The sequence below is a fragment of the Coregonus clupeaformis genome, chromosome 7 (assembly GCF_020615455.1).
Source record: "Coregonus clupeaformis isolate EN_2021a chromosome 7, ASM2061545v1, whole genome shotgun sequence".
In the NCBI taxonomy this organism is placed as follows: domain Eukaryota; kingdom Metazoa; phylum Chordata; class Actinopteri; order Salmoniformes; family Salmonidae; genus Coregonus; species Coregonus clupeaformis.
In genome coordinates, this window is record NC_059198.1 from 24,239,004 (window position 1) to 24,253,618 (window position 14,615).

Here is a 14,615-nt window from a genome sequence, read left to right on the forward strand (position 1 = left end):
ACTTCGGCGGTCGTCGTCTCCGGAGTACTAGCTGCCACCGTTCTATGTTTCTTGTTCATTTGGTTTTGTCTGTTCATAACACCTGTCCCTTATTTGTGTCTTGATTGTTCCCCTTATTTAGTTTGTTTGGTTGGGTCAGGTGTTATGCGTGATTGTTGATTGTCAGCCTACCTCTGTATAGTGTAGTGTATTTCTCTCGTTGTGTTTTACCGAGAGCTCGCACTGTGTGCGCTTTTTCTTATTTTTGACGCACTGTGTTTTGTGCGTAATTGTTTGCGCCACCCGGTTGGGTTGGCGACTCGTTTGTTCTCGTGTTTGGTGAACATTACTAACGGTTGAAGTCATCCTGGTGCCTGCGCTTGATTCCTTCCACTCACCTACATACACCACTCTGACAGACTAGCTGGACTGAGCCAGACATCCCTTAGAAGGCTTAGAACCACCCAACCTCAGAACACTGCTGTACGCATTCTGACTACTATACTATGATGCATCCAACATGCAGTATTTTCATAAAATAGTCTCAGTTTGTGTACACCAGTGTAAACAAAATACGTGAAAGTCAATGGTGTTTGAATTCTTACTCTGAAGCCAAAAAGCAATGACTGAGACAAAATAAATAATCTGTCTTCAAATTTATTGAAGAGCAAAACTTTCAAGTAAGTCTCAACTTTCAGTGCTACAATGACATCATTAGTAGTGGTCATTGTAGACAATCTAAGTCACATGGTGTTGAGACAGGGGCCCTAAGGCCTGTGTATTGTTCTTTTCACATTAAAATATTCAGAAAATAATAATGTAACAAATTGCATTGCATTAAAATAAGAAATTAAAACAAAAAACAAAACAAAAACACTGGCAACATTTGATCTATGATTTTTTTCCTCATTAGTTTGTGTTCACTCGTTTCATTACTATCATCATCACTATCATCATCACTTTATATTAATTATTTTCTTGACTTAATTTGTTCCATCTCTGCACCTCCTTGTGACATAAATGATGCGACTGCTGCGGTCTACAAATATGCTCCACAGGTGAAGCAAGACTATACGAGAGAGTCCACAAAGAGCTGGGGCAAGATTTTCTGGCCAATCCATGGCATTTAGTACCAAATGGCTAAAAGTATTGTGATGCTGCTATGTTCAACCTTACAAAGAGATGAAAATACCTGCAATGCAGCTGAAATAAATGCAACGGTCCTACCAGTTCTTCCAGGAGCTACAATATGTCCTAATTTTTCACCAGGGCCTGAGACCATTTGTACCTTCTCTAAATACACAATGTTAGCCTTTCAAAGAGATAAAAGGCCACATGGTTATTTCTTGCTGATTCAAGTGCACTCGGGCTTGATGTTACTGAAACCGCCATGTCACTTCCTCATTTCCAAAAACCAAAACTTTGACGATTTTAAATCACTCAGAGGTCTACATTGCAATTCAACACACCACAGACGCACTGCAGTCAGTGACAAACACTACACATCCAACTCATAGTTTGTGCTAACATTGGACATAAGTACAACCTCTTTCACAGGCATCCGAAGCTGACTTAAATGCACACCACAGCCTACTGGAGTACCAGAAATCTCATTATCAGGTTACACATGTACTTGACTAATGAATGATACAAACATGTTGCACTATTCACAGCTTGAATTATTGGAGGACTGGGTAAGAAGAGTGAGCCAAATCCCACTAGCTTCTCAACCGAGCTGAAGTAGCTAAATAACTACATGTCAAGAATTACATTTCCAATCTCATCTTCATCCTGGTCATATCCAGCAGCGTGCCTCTTTAAGCCACTTCCCACTCCTCCTAATACCACTAGAACCACCACAACATTCATATCGAGGCCTGCTCCCGTATTCAGAAGAAACACAAGCAGGCCCTACAGAGGGGTCAACTTTGGATAATACTTGTCTGGATTCATTATTGTGCAGGGTACAAAAATATATACATAACAGTATCCATAGAGAGAAGAGATTTCAATAGCAAGAAAAAAAGGAAAACAAACACTAGTTTTACATTAAAATGTCATGTTAATCTCTACCTGACTGCATTAGATTTCCTGTTTGCGTAAAGGCACAACAATACAACCCTCCTCGGTGGTACATGGAGGGGGCTCAAAAAGTTATTGCTCCATCATGGGGAGTGTGCTTTAATTCCACAGTGAAAAGTCGAACATTTCAGACCCCCGTCCCAAACGATCTCAACGCTTTATGGACAGGAGGGGGACAGAAAACAAAACACTTAACATGCACTCAATACAGTTGGGTGAAAAACATAAAATGCACTGATTAAAATGAATTGCAGAGGAACCCATAGATTAATGCAATTCTTATTTATCCTGTTTAGTGATCCAAACTAGTGATGGGAGACTATAAGGTCATCATAATCCAACGTTTTCTTAACATGCTCTCAGTGATTTGAATAAATCAAATCAACTTGATTTGAAAGGAAGATTTCCAACTGAGTTATACAGTATGAGAGCACATAGCTACAACTACAGTATAACATTGCCAGTTTATGGCTGTTGTCAGATTGGTAATTCATAATTGATCATACATGAATATCTATATAAACTATTTTGAACAGCATATGTCTAGCATTCCTATGGCTGACATTCTGTAGGCGGAAAAGCACCTAAGCCAGGAGAATGCTTCCCCCCAAAAGGGACCCGCTCTTGTTCCAAATTCAGTTCTCACAAAAACACAGAAAATAGAAGAGAGAAATGGAAGTTAAAAGCCCCAGCGGTGCCTCAGATAGACACACTAGAACAAGTGTGGTGTTTAACAGTAGTGTTACACTGCAGTGGCTGGGAAAATCTCCAGAGAGAGAGAGAAAACATCCTTTCCAGTCCACTGAACTAGAGATAATGGATGAGATCTTTTCAAAGGCTAAAACATCTTTACAGAAGGAGAAAAAAACTCATTGTGATTATTTTCATATGGAGGGACTGACAAGTCATTATAAGGCAGGGGAGAGGTAGAACAGAAGCATCAAACTGGATGGATTTAACCGCTCCGCTGTGACAGAGGGTTATGATAGTGTAGTGAAGTTAAGACGCGTTGATGTCAATTCCTGGTTTTGAGGTTGAGTAACAGGAGGAACAAATGGGATAACTGAGACCCCAGAGTCCCAAACAGAGCAGAGCCAGACCCTGGATGAGATGAGGCAAAAGCATCCAATGAAAAACAATGATTCTGGAGAGTTAGCGGCAGCGGTAGGATCCAATCCCCACATCCCTGTCTCCATTTCCCCTGGATGTGCATCCAGAATGTCGATGGGAAATCCAGTGGTGATTCAATCTGAACTGTTGCTGTGAGTGGGGGACCAGTCTGGTGGCGATGTAGGTGGTGTTCATAAAAAGGAGGCCACATCAAATGCAGTAAGAGGCATTGTGGTGCCTCTGTCTGTCAAACTAGCATAAACTGGCACACTAAGAGGTCCTTATTCTGTGGGCCAAGCAGGAGGCTCTCCTCTGGGTGGACGGGTCATGGAACTGAAAAGGGTAAAGGATGGTGGCCGGAGGAGAGGGTGAGTTTCTGACAGAGCCAGGGTACGTTTTCTTCTTTTATTGCTTTCTACCTGTCCATCACAGGCACTTCAGATGACTGGGCTTAGGTTGAAGTTGAACAAGAATGAGTGTACTTAACAGCTACTCTGCCATCTCCAACCAAACCCAGCCAGGGTACCACCACACCATCGATGAAACACTGAGGTACAGAAGCTAGTGTGGAACCAGTCTCATTCTGTGAGGCTGAATCTGATCAGGACCTGACCCCATTCTGCTACGTGATTTCAGGGGATGGAGAGAATAGCAAGGCTGGGGCTAGTAGGGGATATAAGAGCCCTTGAAGTCCTGTCTCGCTTTCACAGAGTCTCTGTCTATGTCCCCCCTCCTGCCAGTATCTCTTAGTCTGTGTGGGTATTCACATGGTTCTGCTTGAGCGGGGAGACCTCTTTGGCCTTCCTGCCGCTTGCGCCCATCATAACCTTGTAGCAGCCGCGGGCGATCTTGTACATCCAGATGGTGTTGAGGATGTCTAGGGCGATGCAGGATGTGATCCAGGCCACCTGAGCACCGATGCCCAGGCGCTCAAAGGCCTCCGTGCCGAAGGTGGCAAACACCCGGGCCCAGTAGGGCGGCATGACGAAGATGCGCACCATGAAGAAGACCACTGCCATGGCCATGCCGTTGGCCACCACCAAGCGGTCCGAGCGAGGGTACTTCAGCACCTCGTAGAACCACCTATACATGGAGGAGAACAGGAATAATGTCAACACTGACAGAGATAGGGGCTGATAAACAGGAGAAGGAGTATTCATAAAAATGTAGTAAAAGTGGAGCTAGCTTACCTTTGGTTCACAAAAGGTGTGGATAACTCTGAAATGAGACGGAAGTTGGCGAAATAGGGAAGCACGCCACGAGACTGCAGAGCATAAAGATGTATTACCACAAATAGACATGGGCAGAAATAAACTAAAACAAACTAAAACGTGCAACACCTTTAGAAAGAACACTGAGTATTTGAATAACAAAACCCAAAGGAACCAAATAACCATCTAATAATAGCCATTGTGCTCATGGTATTTATTCCACCAGACTCACCAAGACATAACCATATGCATAGAGCGCCGCCAAGTGGTGACAGACAAAAAAGCTGTCCCCCATTGTGCTCCAGTTGGTGGCCAGAAGCACAAGGTCTACACAGAACAACAAGTGGGTGGTTAGCACACAGCTTATTATTTCCATCTACTGTCCACAGAGAAATGTGTATGGCTTATTATTATTATACAAGAGGATAAACATGAGGAGAGAGACTCACCATAGAGCAAATAACCACATGTTATGGCCACATTAAGTTTCACTAGTCCAGGCTCCCCCCTGTACAGCAAAAACAAAACAAAGTGTTCTTTCAGAATAACAGTTGCCACATTACAGATTAATGCTAAAACTAAAACAGAAACAAAAGCTACTTACAATTTCACAGAAATGTACTGAAGTCTACAAAACATTCTACATACAAAACATTCTACATAATGTATTATTGCAAAGTCTACTGCAGGGGTCTCCAACCTTTACTAGCATGAGAGCTACTTTTTTTTAAATGAAACGTCACAAGCTACAATTTATTTTCTAGCTTTCAAATAGGCACATTCTTCTCTTCTCGGGTCCTTACTGCACAAGAGAAAGTAATGCATTATGTTTACTGTCAATATACCTGGTAAAATGCTTTTTTTGTGAAATTCCCCTTTAATTGCGCATCTGGTCATTTAACATTTAATTGAAAAGGTTGAGGAAAGTATTTCTGTCAACCCACAAGACGGTTATCACATCTACTGGCTACACACGGAGTGATAGACAAACGCGCTTACCACACACAGACACGGGCAATATTGCTGGAAATTGATTGGCAGATATTGTGCTAGGCTTGGCTTTTTAAGCCAATAGTGGCTAACCAGGGGTGGGATAATGTCAACGTTGCGTTGATTAGATAGTAGCTGGGTGTCTAATACTTGTGAGGTTTGTTTATGACAGTTTGCGGTGGAACACGTGAAAATTGCATGTACCTTCAGAATTTTTTGACAAGCTACTCATAGGTGGGCTGCGAGCTACTGGCAGCTTGCGATCGACTTGTTGGACTGGTCTACTGAGTAATGGCCATGTCATGAGTCATAGTCTTGCTACTACTAAAGATAACTGTGTCCAGGGAAGGTCCAGTTTAAACAGCACTGTGTTGACAAATGCGTTGTGCTCACATAGAGGGTGTGTTTCTGTTTGCCTGCCTTATCCTTGTGTGCTCTTGGACAAATACGTGTCAGGATGTGTGTACATGTGTGAGTAGTAGCCTGCATATAGTACATACTGTAAGAATGAGTACCACTGTTCTCTTGACTGTAGGAGTGGACTGCATGGCTCAGTTGCTTGGACAAGGTTTTGGCAATGCCATGGTTATAGGTTCATTGTATCACATGGGCCACATTTACTGCCTAGGCCTGTGTGTTGACTGTACTGCAAGTGGCTCTTGACAAGAGCATCTGCTAAGTGACTGTGTTCATAATGTGTGTCTGCCTCAGTAAAGTGACACTTTTAACTGATATTGGCCTCTCTCCATCACAGGGATCCTGTTGCTGCGGGCTGGGTCATGGCTCCTCTGTAACAGCACACCACGACGTGCCCTCTGGATTACACAGGAGAGGAGGGCTCCACATGACACCACCCTCCCTCACCTCTCCCAACCTTCACCCCAATGTACCAGGCTTGCACCCAGTCTGTGTATGTCTGAGTGCAACATCCTCTCTGACCCCCACTTCTAGACTCATGTAACCACGATCAATGTCATGTGCAGCCAATCGTTTCTCCACTTTATCATGTCTACTGTACATCCAGGAGCCCACCATCAGCCTAATCTATTCACCCTTGTCCATATAGAGAATCAAAGCCATTCGTAGATAAACTTGTGAATCAGTTAAAACTAAGAGATAAACTTCAGGTCAGGATGAGATGGGTCCAAAGGTTATCCGATTACATCACTGATCCAGGTACGGCAGGGTGGCAGGTAGCCTAGCGGTTAGAGGCGAGCCAGCAACCGGAAGGTTGCCAGTTTGAATCCCGGGTCCGACGGGAAAAATCTGTCGGGAAGTGTGCTGGCAACCGGAGGGTTGCTGGCATCAAATCCTAGATTTCATTGCCTGCCGTTGTGTCCTTGAGCAAGGCACTTAACCACCTACAACAACAGTGTGGTATCTCTCCAAAACCTGTATATTTATGTGTATGTATGGGTCTTTCAGAGAGATTGGGTTAAAAAGCGGAAGTCAAATTTCAGTTGGACCTTGTGTGCATTTGACCAATAAAGTGATCTTAATCTTACAGTAAGCCACACCTGGGGTTACATCAGTGAACTCTGATCAACCAACTGAGCACCATTGTTTAAAACCAATTGAGTCTTATTCTGCTCCCACTGGTTACATCGCACTTTTCAAACTCAGATAAACGCTTCAGATTGATTGGATTACGATGACAAAACCAAGGCAGAACCACCAGAGTGATGTTGCGAGAAGCTGAATCTGTCACAATGCAGGTTTTAGGGCGGTTAATTCTGTGAAGCCCAGCACAATGCCAGTCTGTGGCATGTCTAAATGACGCTGTAATGCAATCAGATTGTCTGAAGATTTAATGCTTACGCCATTCAGTGTTGCAATAAGAGGAACTAGCTACAGCGCTAGCAAAATAACATGGCTACCAGTCTAAATAGAGGAAAAGTAAGAAACTAAAAGAGATTGGCAGGAAAGCAAATACGTAAATGACACAAAAGGATAGTACCAATACTACACAGACAATCACACCCCTATGAAACAAACCCTACGAAAGTAAAGGAACAACAAAGAACAGAGAAGGAAAAAGAGAGTAGTCTAAATGTGAGACATTAGGACAGAGCAGATGAAGGGTGGTGGCAGGGCTCCTCCCCATTGGCCCTTTGCTTTCCCTTTTCTCCGCTCCATCAGCGACAGACAGACAATGAGAGCGAGGGAAGTGCTGTATTGATCATGCAGCCAGAGATGTGGGGTGCTGCTGGGGTGGGGGGGTCAGGGGGACTCAGGGTAGGGGGGACACCAGAAGGAAGAGGGGGGCTGTAGACTGGGCTGCTGTTGTTTGCTATGAAAAGGAGCCTTGTTGGCAGGACTCTGGCCTGTCTGATCAGAGCAAGAGAGGAAGAGAAACAGAAGGAGAGAGAAGAGAGAGTAGAAGACAGAGAAAGAGAAGCAATAGGGAGGGAGTGAGTGAGGGATAGGGGTAAATTACCATTCCTCTCTTTCAGGATTCAATGATGTAAATCACACAGTCAGCAGTAGGAGAGAAAACATAGAAAAGACAATGAAAGGACAAATCCACTGAATATACACCTCTCTGTAGACTCCACTGAGATTTCTCCTCTACTTCTCTCTGACAGTGGGGAATGGCAGCGCCATCATTCCCCTAATGTATAGATCGTCCCTCCCTCCCTTCTGATTCCTTCCCTCCCTCTTGGGGTAGGCTAGTAGCCATGGCTGATGGAATGACAGACAGCAGATAGTATTTCAGTTCATCTTACCAGACAGGGTCTGCGTTGACAGCATCATCAAACCACAGGATGTAGAGACAGAAGAGGCCCACGATCAGAGCATGGACAGTGGACACCAATCTGGGCAAGCACACAGAAACAGGGACAGTTAGTGCATTGGCAGAGAATGATGCAAGAATGACGCAAGACTACCACCACGGCAGCAGTAATACTAATAAGCAGTTCAAGTAACATAACAATAACATCCTTTATAGCACTGAGAACACAATGAAGAAACCTAAGCTCATTTAGGCCGTGTAGAACCTTGGCAATGGAACTAATATGAAGGAGAATCGTGTGTGTTTGTGTGTGTGTGTAACCATTATCAGGTCTCGTTGACCTCCGGGAATCTTTATCTGGGCTAGTGAAGAGAACTCCAGTGCTCCCACGGCTCTTATCTCCCCTCACACACAGTCCCCTCACCGTCACCAGACCCTGGGCACACCAGCTGTCCCACAGGCCTGGCAACACTGGCTCCACAGACCAGCCACTGTACGAGTACCATTATTTTATTTTAGTGTCACCGTTATAAAGTGACTGTGACAGCGTATTACAGCCTTGACCAAGAAGGAGTGGAATTTTTTGGGGGTCAACGACAGTCGCTTATGAAACAGAAGGGGCAAGTGCATTTACGCTCCCTCTCGCCCACTTGAATTGAACATCTAGCTAGTGACGTTGTGTTCCTTAGTCTATGCCTCAGGCCTCAGGCTTACATCCCTGCTGTGCAGCTTTCTGTAAATATTATCTGTGCCCCTTTACAACTAAGGCGTAAATAAATAACACACTGACACACTCGGAGCCGTTATGCAATCAAGGTTAACTTTGAATCCAACTGCAGCCACTATCAGTGCTTGACCTTTGGCTTGTTATGCCATGGTACACACATCCTGTAGCAGTGTTCAGTGTGCATGACCCCCTGTATGAACTGAGGCTCAGGGGGGTAAAGGGCAATGTTCCCTCTTAGCTGCGCGCGGGCACACAGTAGCCCTGGGACTGCTGTGCTGCTCCCCAGGACTGCCACTCAGAAGAAATATCAGCCCACAGAGAGAAGCAAAGATTGAACTTCACTCAACTTTCTAGCAGTGGTCACCAAAAGGTAGATTGCGATCGACTGGTAGATCTCCAAGGCATTCCTAGTCGATCGCCAAACATTTCTGTAAAAAACCCAATGATAAAGCGTTGTGTTCCTATTTTTCTTTTTTATTTGTCTCGGGCTGTTGGCAGTAGGTGCACCTGATTCAGCTGCCCTGTGCGCCGGGTAGGCGAACTGTTGCCATTTTGAACCATTTTATATGTCTGAGGTCACAAACTCTGCCTTCCCGGCGGGCCCGGAGCAAATCAAGCGCACTATAGGTCTACCACTGGCCAATCGGATGGCTCAAATTACCGTGACGGCAGTAACGTAGCAGGCATAAAAGAAAGCTACAGCAAAGTTGATACTGTGAGATTTCAAAACCATGACTAGAGAGACTGTCAACGAATACAGCAAAGAGATGCTGTTTTTATGAGTGAGTTCATGTTGAAGTTCTTACTCAGCACTGTCAACACTTTGTATTCAACACTTATAAGCCATAAAATGTGTGTTCTTCCTATTTCCACTCAGCGCTACAACAAGCACTGCAGCAGTAATGAATGGGTAGGAAAGTGTATCTATAGGCTTGCGTTGTTGTTATTAGCAGCTTGGGTCTTTTTAATATCGAATAATATTTCACTTTCTCTGTTCATAAGAGTAACAACATGAATTTATGCATGACACAGAAATAATGCGGTGCGACTATAACAATGCAGCCATCAGCTGGAAGACGGTGTCCCTTTTTGGTCAGTGTCAGTGGAGGAAAGGGAGAGCGGAGGGATGTTGAGAGGCGGACCCTCTGTATGCTGCTCTCTCCCTCCGCTGAGACTGACCATCAGATGCAGGCACCATCAGCCCAGTAAAATAGAAAGCTAATTATTTAAATGTATGCTTACTCAGCTGTGCCTCACAATTAATACAACAACGGATCTATTACCAATGTGATCATATAGCCTACCTTGAATTTTGAAATATAAAATGTTAAAAAAATGTCCCGAACAACAATGCATTGGCAGGGCAATTCAAGCAAAGCCAATATGTGCCGATAATGTATTGGGCCTATAGCTTACCGCACAAACCTCATTGCTACAGTACTGTTTTTAATTGGTTAATGTTGCATAGGCTTACATTTTTTAAGTCATGTTTAAAAATAATCTGAGCACTAGATCTCGGCTTGTATTTTGACTCAGAAAGTGATCTTGACTCAGAAAAGGTTGGTGACCACTGTTCTATAGTTTTCCCTGTAAACAATATCAACGTTTCCCTTTACTGTGGCAATTGTGTTCGAATCAACGCAATATTAGCCACTTTCAATGCAACATACCGAAACAAAACGAACTATGCAACATATTTTGTTGTAGGCAGAACGTCTAGTGTTGTATTTTGAGACAGGCTTGTATAAGCTAAGTAGCCATAAGGCAGAGGGTAGCATAATTTGTCTGATTCTCTGTAATAATGGTATGGAAACAATAATGCATTTTATTTTGTAAAGTGGTTTCTTGCATCAAACACCACAATATTTTCAGTCATCTCCTGAACTTAACTTTTGAACTTAACCCCAAACTAATTACACGTTTCTGGTCTTTGAATTCAAAGCCCAGCCCCTGACGTGTACTATGGAATGTTGATAAGATGACCCATGACAACCTAAATGACGATACTGTAGATAGATAATTAAGACCCGTCTGATTAGAGCTGCAGTATCAGCACAATAAAACAATTTGAACGCAAAACCAGTCCACTAGCAATGTAGAGAATAAATATCTACACAATCATTAAATTGTTAGCCTACATTTTGACTGATTTTGATCATTTCAGACCTCAGATTTCACATGAATATCAGTGTGCCTGGGTTAATGTCTGATAGAGGTGGGTTACAGCAGAGTGGGTACAGTACTAGTCTATAATGTGAAACCTGCTAGAGAGGCCTGTTGGAAGGGTATTGTACCTGGAGTTCCACTCAGTGAGCTTGGTGGGGGGCAGGCGGCTGTAGCCAGGGGTGAAGGTTGAGGAGAACAGTGGGCTGGCCACGGAGAAGAGCAACTGAAACCCCACGAAGCTGCCAGCCACCACGGTCAACTCTCTCGTCTCCATCACTCACCTACAGTATACCACACCAGGAGAGAGACAGGGAGAGAGAGGGTGAGAGGCATGTACTGTTACTGTACAGAACACACAATACCCCTAGACTGGCAGGGGGGAATGTAGAGGGGGGCCGGAAGGACGGAGGGAATAGGAGAAGAAGTGGAGGATGGAAGGGATGCAAGAAAAACAGGGTGGCAGAGGAGGGACAGGAGGGCAAGGGAGAGAGCAATTGAAAAGGAGATGGTGGTAAAAGAGCAGAAACTAGAAATTTTACAAGGGGATTAAATGTGCAATTGTGGGTAAGAATTGAAAGAAAATAGGATTGTAAAGATGGAGCTAGAGGTTCCTGTGGGTGAGGGAGACCTGTGGGTGAATGCACGCTATCGAGAGGAGGAGGAAGAACATTTGTGATGAGCGATGCAAAAACACAAATAGAAAGACTGACAAAGTCTAGAAACTAGCAGCGTATGTGTGTAGGGGTCATTGCCCTGCAGTGTCCAGTGGTGGAGAGTATAGTTGAGTAGCCTGAGGACAGGCATGGATCAACTGCAGCACTATTACATAGTATCAACTGAGAGCTTGGGGTCCATGCTCCCTGTTTACACTGTACTAAGAAACAGCCACCCACTCCCTTGACCTCCTTTTCCCAGAAGAGGGATTATGATTCATGAAGAATTTGATTTTCAGTAAACTCAAAAAGGTCCTCAGAGCTACTGGCTCTTTGACTGAGGTCCATGACTGGTCATGTGTCCTCACCTCGACCCTCAAGAGTCCAAGGAACTACAATACCAACATTGCAAAACCTGCATCTGCGACCATTAAATCCACAAGAATCTGAAATCCAGAGAAAATGGCTACTTGGATGAAGCAACAACAATATTCTCTAAGGTTCTAATCGCTTATCCAAATACAAACAATGTGATGCCGATTACAATTGGGTAAGGCAACTGATTAGATGACTGGTCACCAACAGGGAGATTCTAGTGATTTGGAGAAAGTCTATTGTTTCTCTAATATCCCTAGACCTAAGCCCAATATATTTTAACCTATGCCATAACTGGCACTTTAAACTTGTACAGTATGTTCTAATACTCAAAAAAGACCATGTTATGATACCATGTCATAACTACATACTGTTCTCTACCCCTATAGGCCTACATGAACAAAAAATAGGACAGGACCCACAGAGCGACAGCCGGACAATAGGGAACACCCCATGTTCACTCAGGGTCTACAGTGTCAACATCAACACATGTTTACAGTACAAAGGAGCATTGGTACAGTACAGCCTAATGCAGCTTCAGTCTGATACAAACCAATTTACTGTTTAACATAGGCTACTACGTTCCACAGTTCCATGTGCTTTGAGCAAAATCATTTTTCAATCTCCAGATCTATGGATGTGAGGACAGGCCATTGTGTCAAGCTGATCAACACTATCACAGGAGACCGTAGCCTAGCTACTGCAGTGGCCCATACAATAACCCCAGCTCTCACTGGAATGGCCTAACTCTATAAGCAATCAGGAATTTGTAGTATTATCCAGATAGCGTTTGGACCAATAAAATAGCAGTGTTTGAGAGAAGCCTCATTGTTCCAGAACACATTCCTGGAGCATGCCGATCATACGCTGCATGTGCTTCAATTATTCATTAGCATTCTTCACCTGGCAAGCTGGTTCTGACTGCCTAGGAGGGTTGAGGCGCGCATACCAGAAAACCACCATCCACTTTTGATCTTGTTCTCCTGCACTATATGCTGCTGTCAGCAAACTATGACCCTTTCGTATATATCGACCAACATAAATTGTGGTTCAATTTCCCCTATTCCAGTGGAAATATAAAACGTCCCCTCTCTCCTGCAATATATGCCATTGAGGTGACCGTTTTTAGAAGACATAATGTGCAAAAAATAAAATGAATTGAATATTTTTAGTCTAAACGTAGCTCATATGACATTAAAATTACGACTGGCATTCTAGGCCAGCTGACAAGTGTGAGATTTCCTTTCACTCCAATAACGCAAATCTTGGGATGCAGACAAAAATCGGACTCTTCCTCGCCATTCATCGGTACGAACGCGTGTGCTAATGAGTACAATTACTTGCCCTGGCCTAGAGTTCAAAATAATGAGGATATTAAACATAACTGGTAAATGGACAGCTTCTCCCCTGTCTGGTGTAGTGCCCTTTCTTGCGGAGGCAGATAGCTACATAATCATGCATAACTTGTCAGCACAGTCCCTAGTTCTCTGCAACGCATGACACAGCAAACGTGTGCTCGACAATAAACGTGTAAAATGCTTCGAATTTCGGCAACATTGTCGCCAGTAGCACACTTTCCAGTTTAGCCACAAGCACAAGTAACGTTAGCCTAACCAAGCTAGCTACACGAATTTTGAGAGCAAAGTCATTGCCTAGAAAACAGTGCTACTGTATACAGCCACAACCAGGGTCGTATTCATTGGTCCGTATTGCGGTCACTAGATGTTTAATTCATGCAAATTGCAGTGCATTAGCTCAATGTATCGCTGTGTTGTGAGGTGAACAAAATAAGTGAAAGGCTAGCTAGATAAATAAATAACTACCTGATATTAGTCGCATAGGTCTGAGTAAGTTGGTCAAGCTTCTGTTCAGCTGCCGTCTTCTTTCACTTTCTTAGCTAGCTAACTTAGCAAGTCAGCTAGCTAGCGGTAGCCCACTAGCTAGCTCTCTCCTAAATCAGCTAGCTCTCTCCTAAATCAGCTAGCTAGCGGTAGCCCACTAGCTAGCTCTCCTCTCTCCTAGTGTACGTCCTCGTGAAAAAGGCTCTACGACGAAAGCGGCACCATTCATGCATAACCATTACAGTCGCTAGAGAATTGCGGATTCCAGGCTAATTTCCCTGTCAACATGCCTTCCAAGTTCTGCCTAAAATATAAAGTTGTAGACGTTTTATTTTGTAATTGACAGCTAGGACTAACCTGTGACGCGAACACCCAGATACCACCCATCCTCTAGCCCACACCCACAATGAACAAAGGCCACATTCATTACAGCGTTATATTCCTCAGTGAGTACAGCTGATACCATTACCAAAAACATGCTAAGGCTTAGTTAGCATTGTTGCTATGATGAACCCTGCATTTGTATCATGTGCACAACTAAAACACGAAGAACTGCAGGCATCTTGACAAGCTATTGAATAACACACCACGGCACTAATAGTTAGGTCATATTTTTACACTTGCCATATTATTATTTTTTATTTTATTTTTTATTTTACATTTATTTAACCAGGTAAGCCAGTTGAGAACAAGTTCTCATTTACAACTGCGACCTGGCCAAGATAAAGCAAAGCAGTGCGATAAAAA

At 43.7% G+C, this 14,615-nt stretch overlaps 1 protein-coding gene across 2 annotated transcripts; it reads right to left on the reverse strand.

Annotated features, from left to right (window-relative positions):
* Positions 1-620: 620 nt before the first annotated feature.
* LOC121569421 (TLC domain-containing protein 4-B-like) lies at positions 621-14,309 on the reverse strand. Of its 2 annotated transcripts, none has more exons than XM_041880364.2 (7): positions 13,851-14,309; positions 11,128-11,280; positions 8,099-8,188; positions 4,832-4,890; positions 4,615-4,709; positions 4,362-4,435; positions 621-4,254 (listed from the first exon to the last, which is right to left on the reverse strand). In XM_041880364.2, the coding sequence occupies exons 2-7, from the start codon at positions 11,271-11,273 to the stop codon at positions 3,918-3,920; spliced, it is 801 nt and encodes a 266-aa protein (XP_041736298.2). In that variant the 5' UTR covers positions 11,274-11,280; positions 13,851-14,309; the 3' UTR covers positions 621-3,917. The 2 variants fall into 2 exon arrangements, with proteins under 2 accessions (XP_041736298.2, XP_041736299.2); XM_041880365.2 differs by having other exon boundaries at positions 14,226-14,303.
* Between the last annotated feature and the right edge of the window lie 306 nt (positions 14,310-14,615).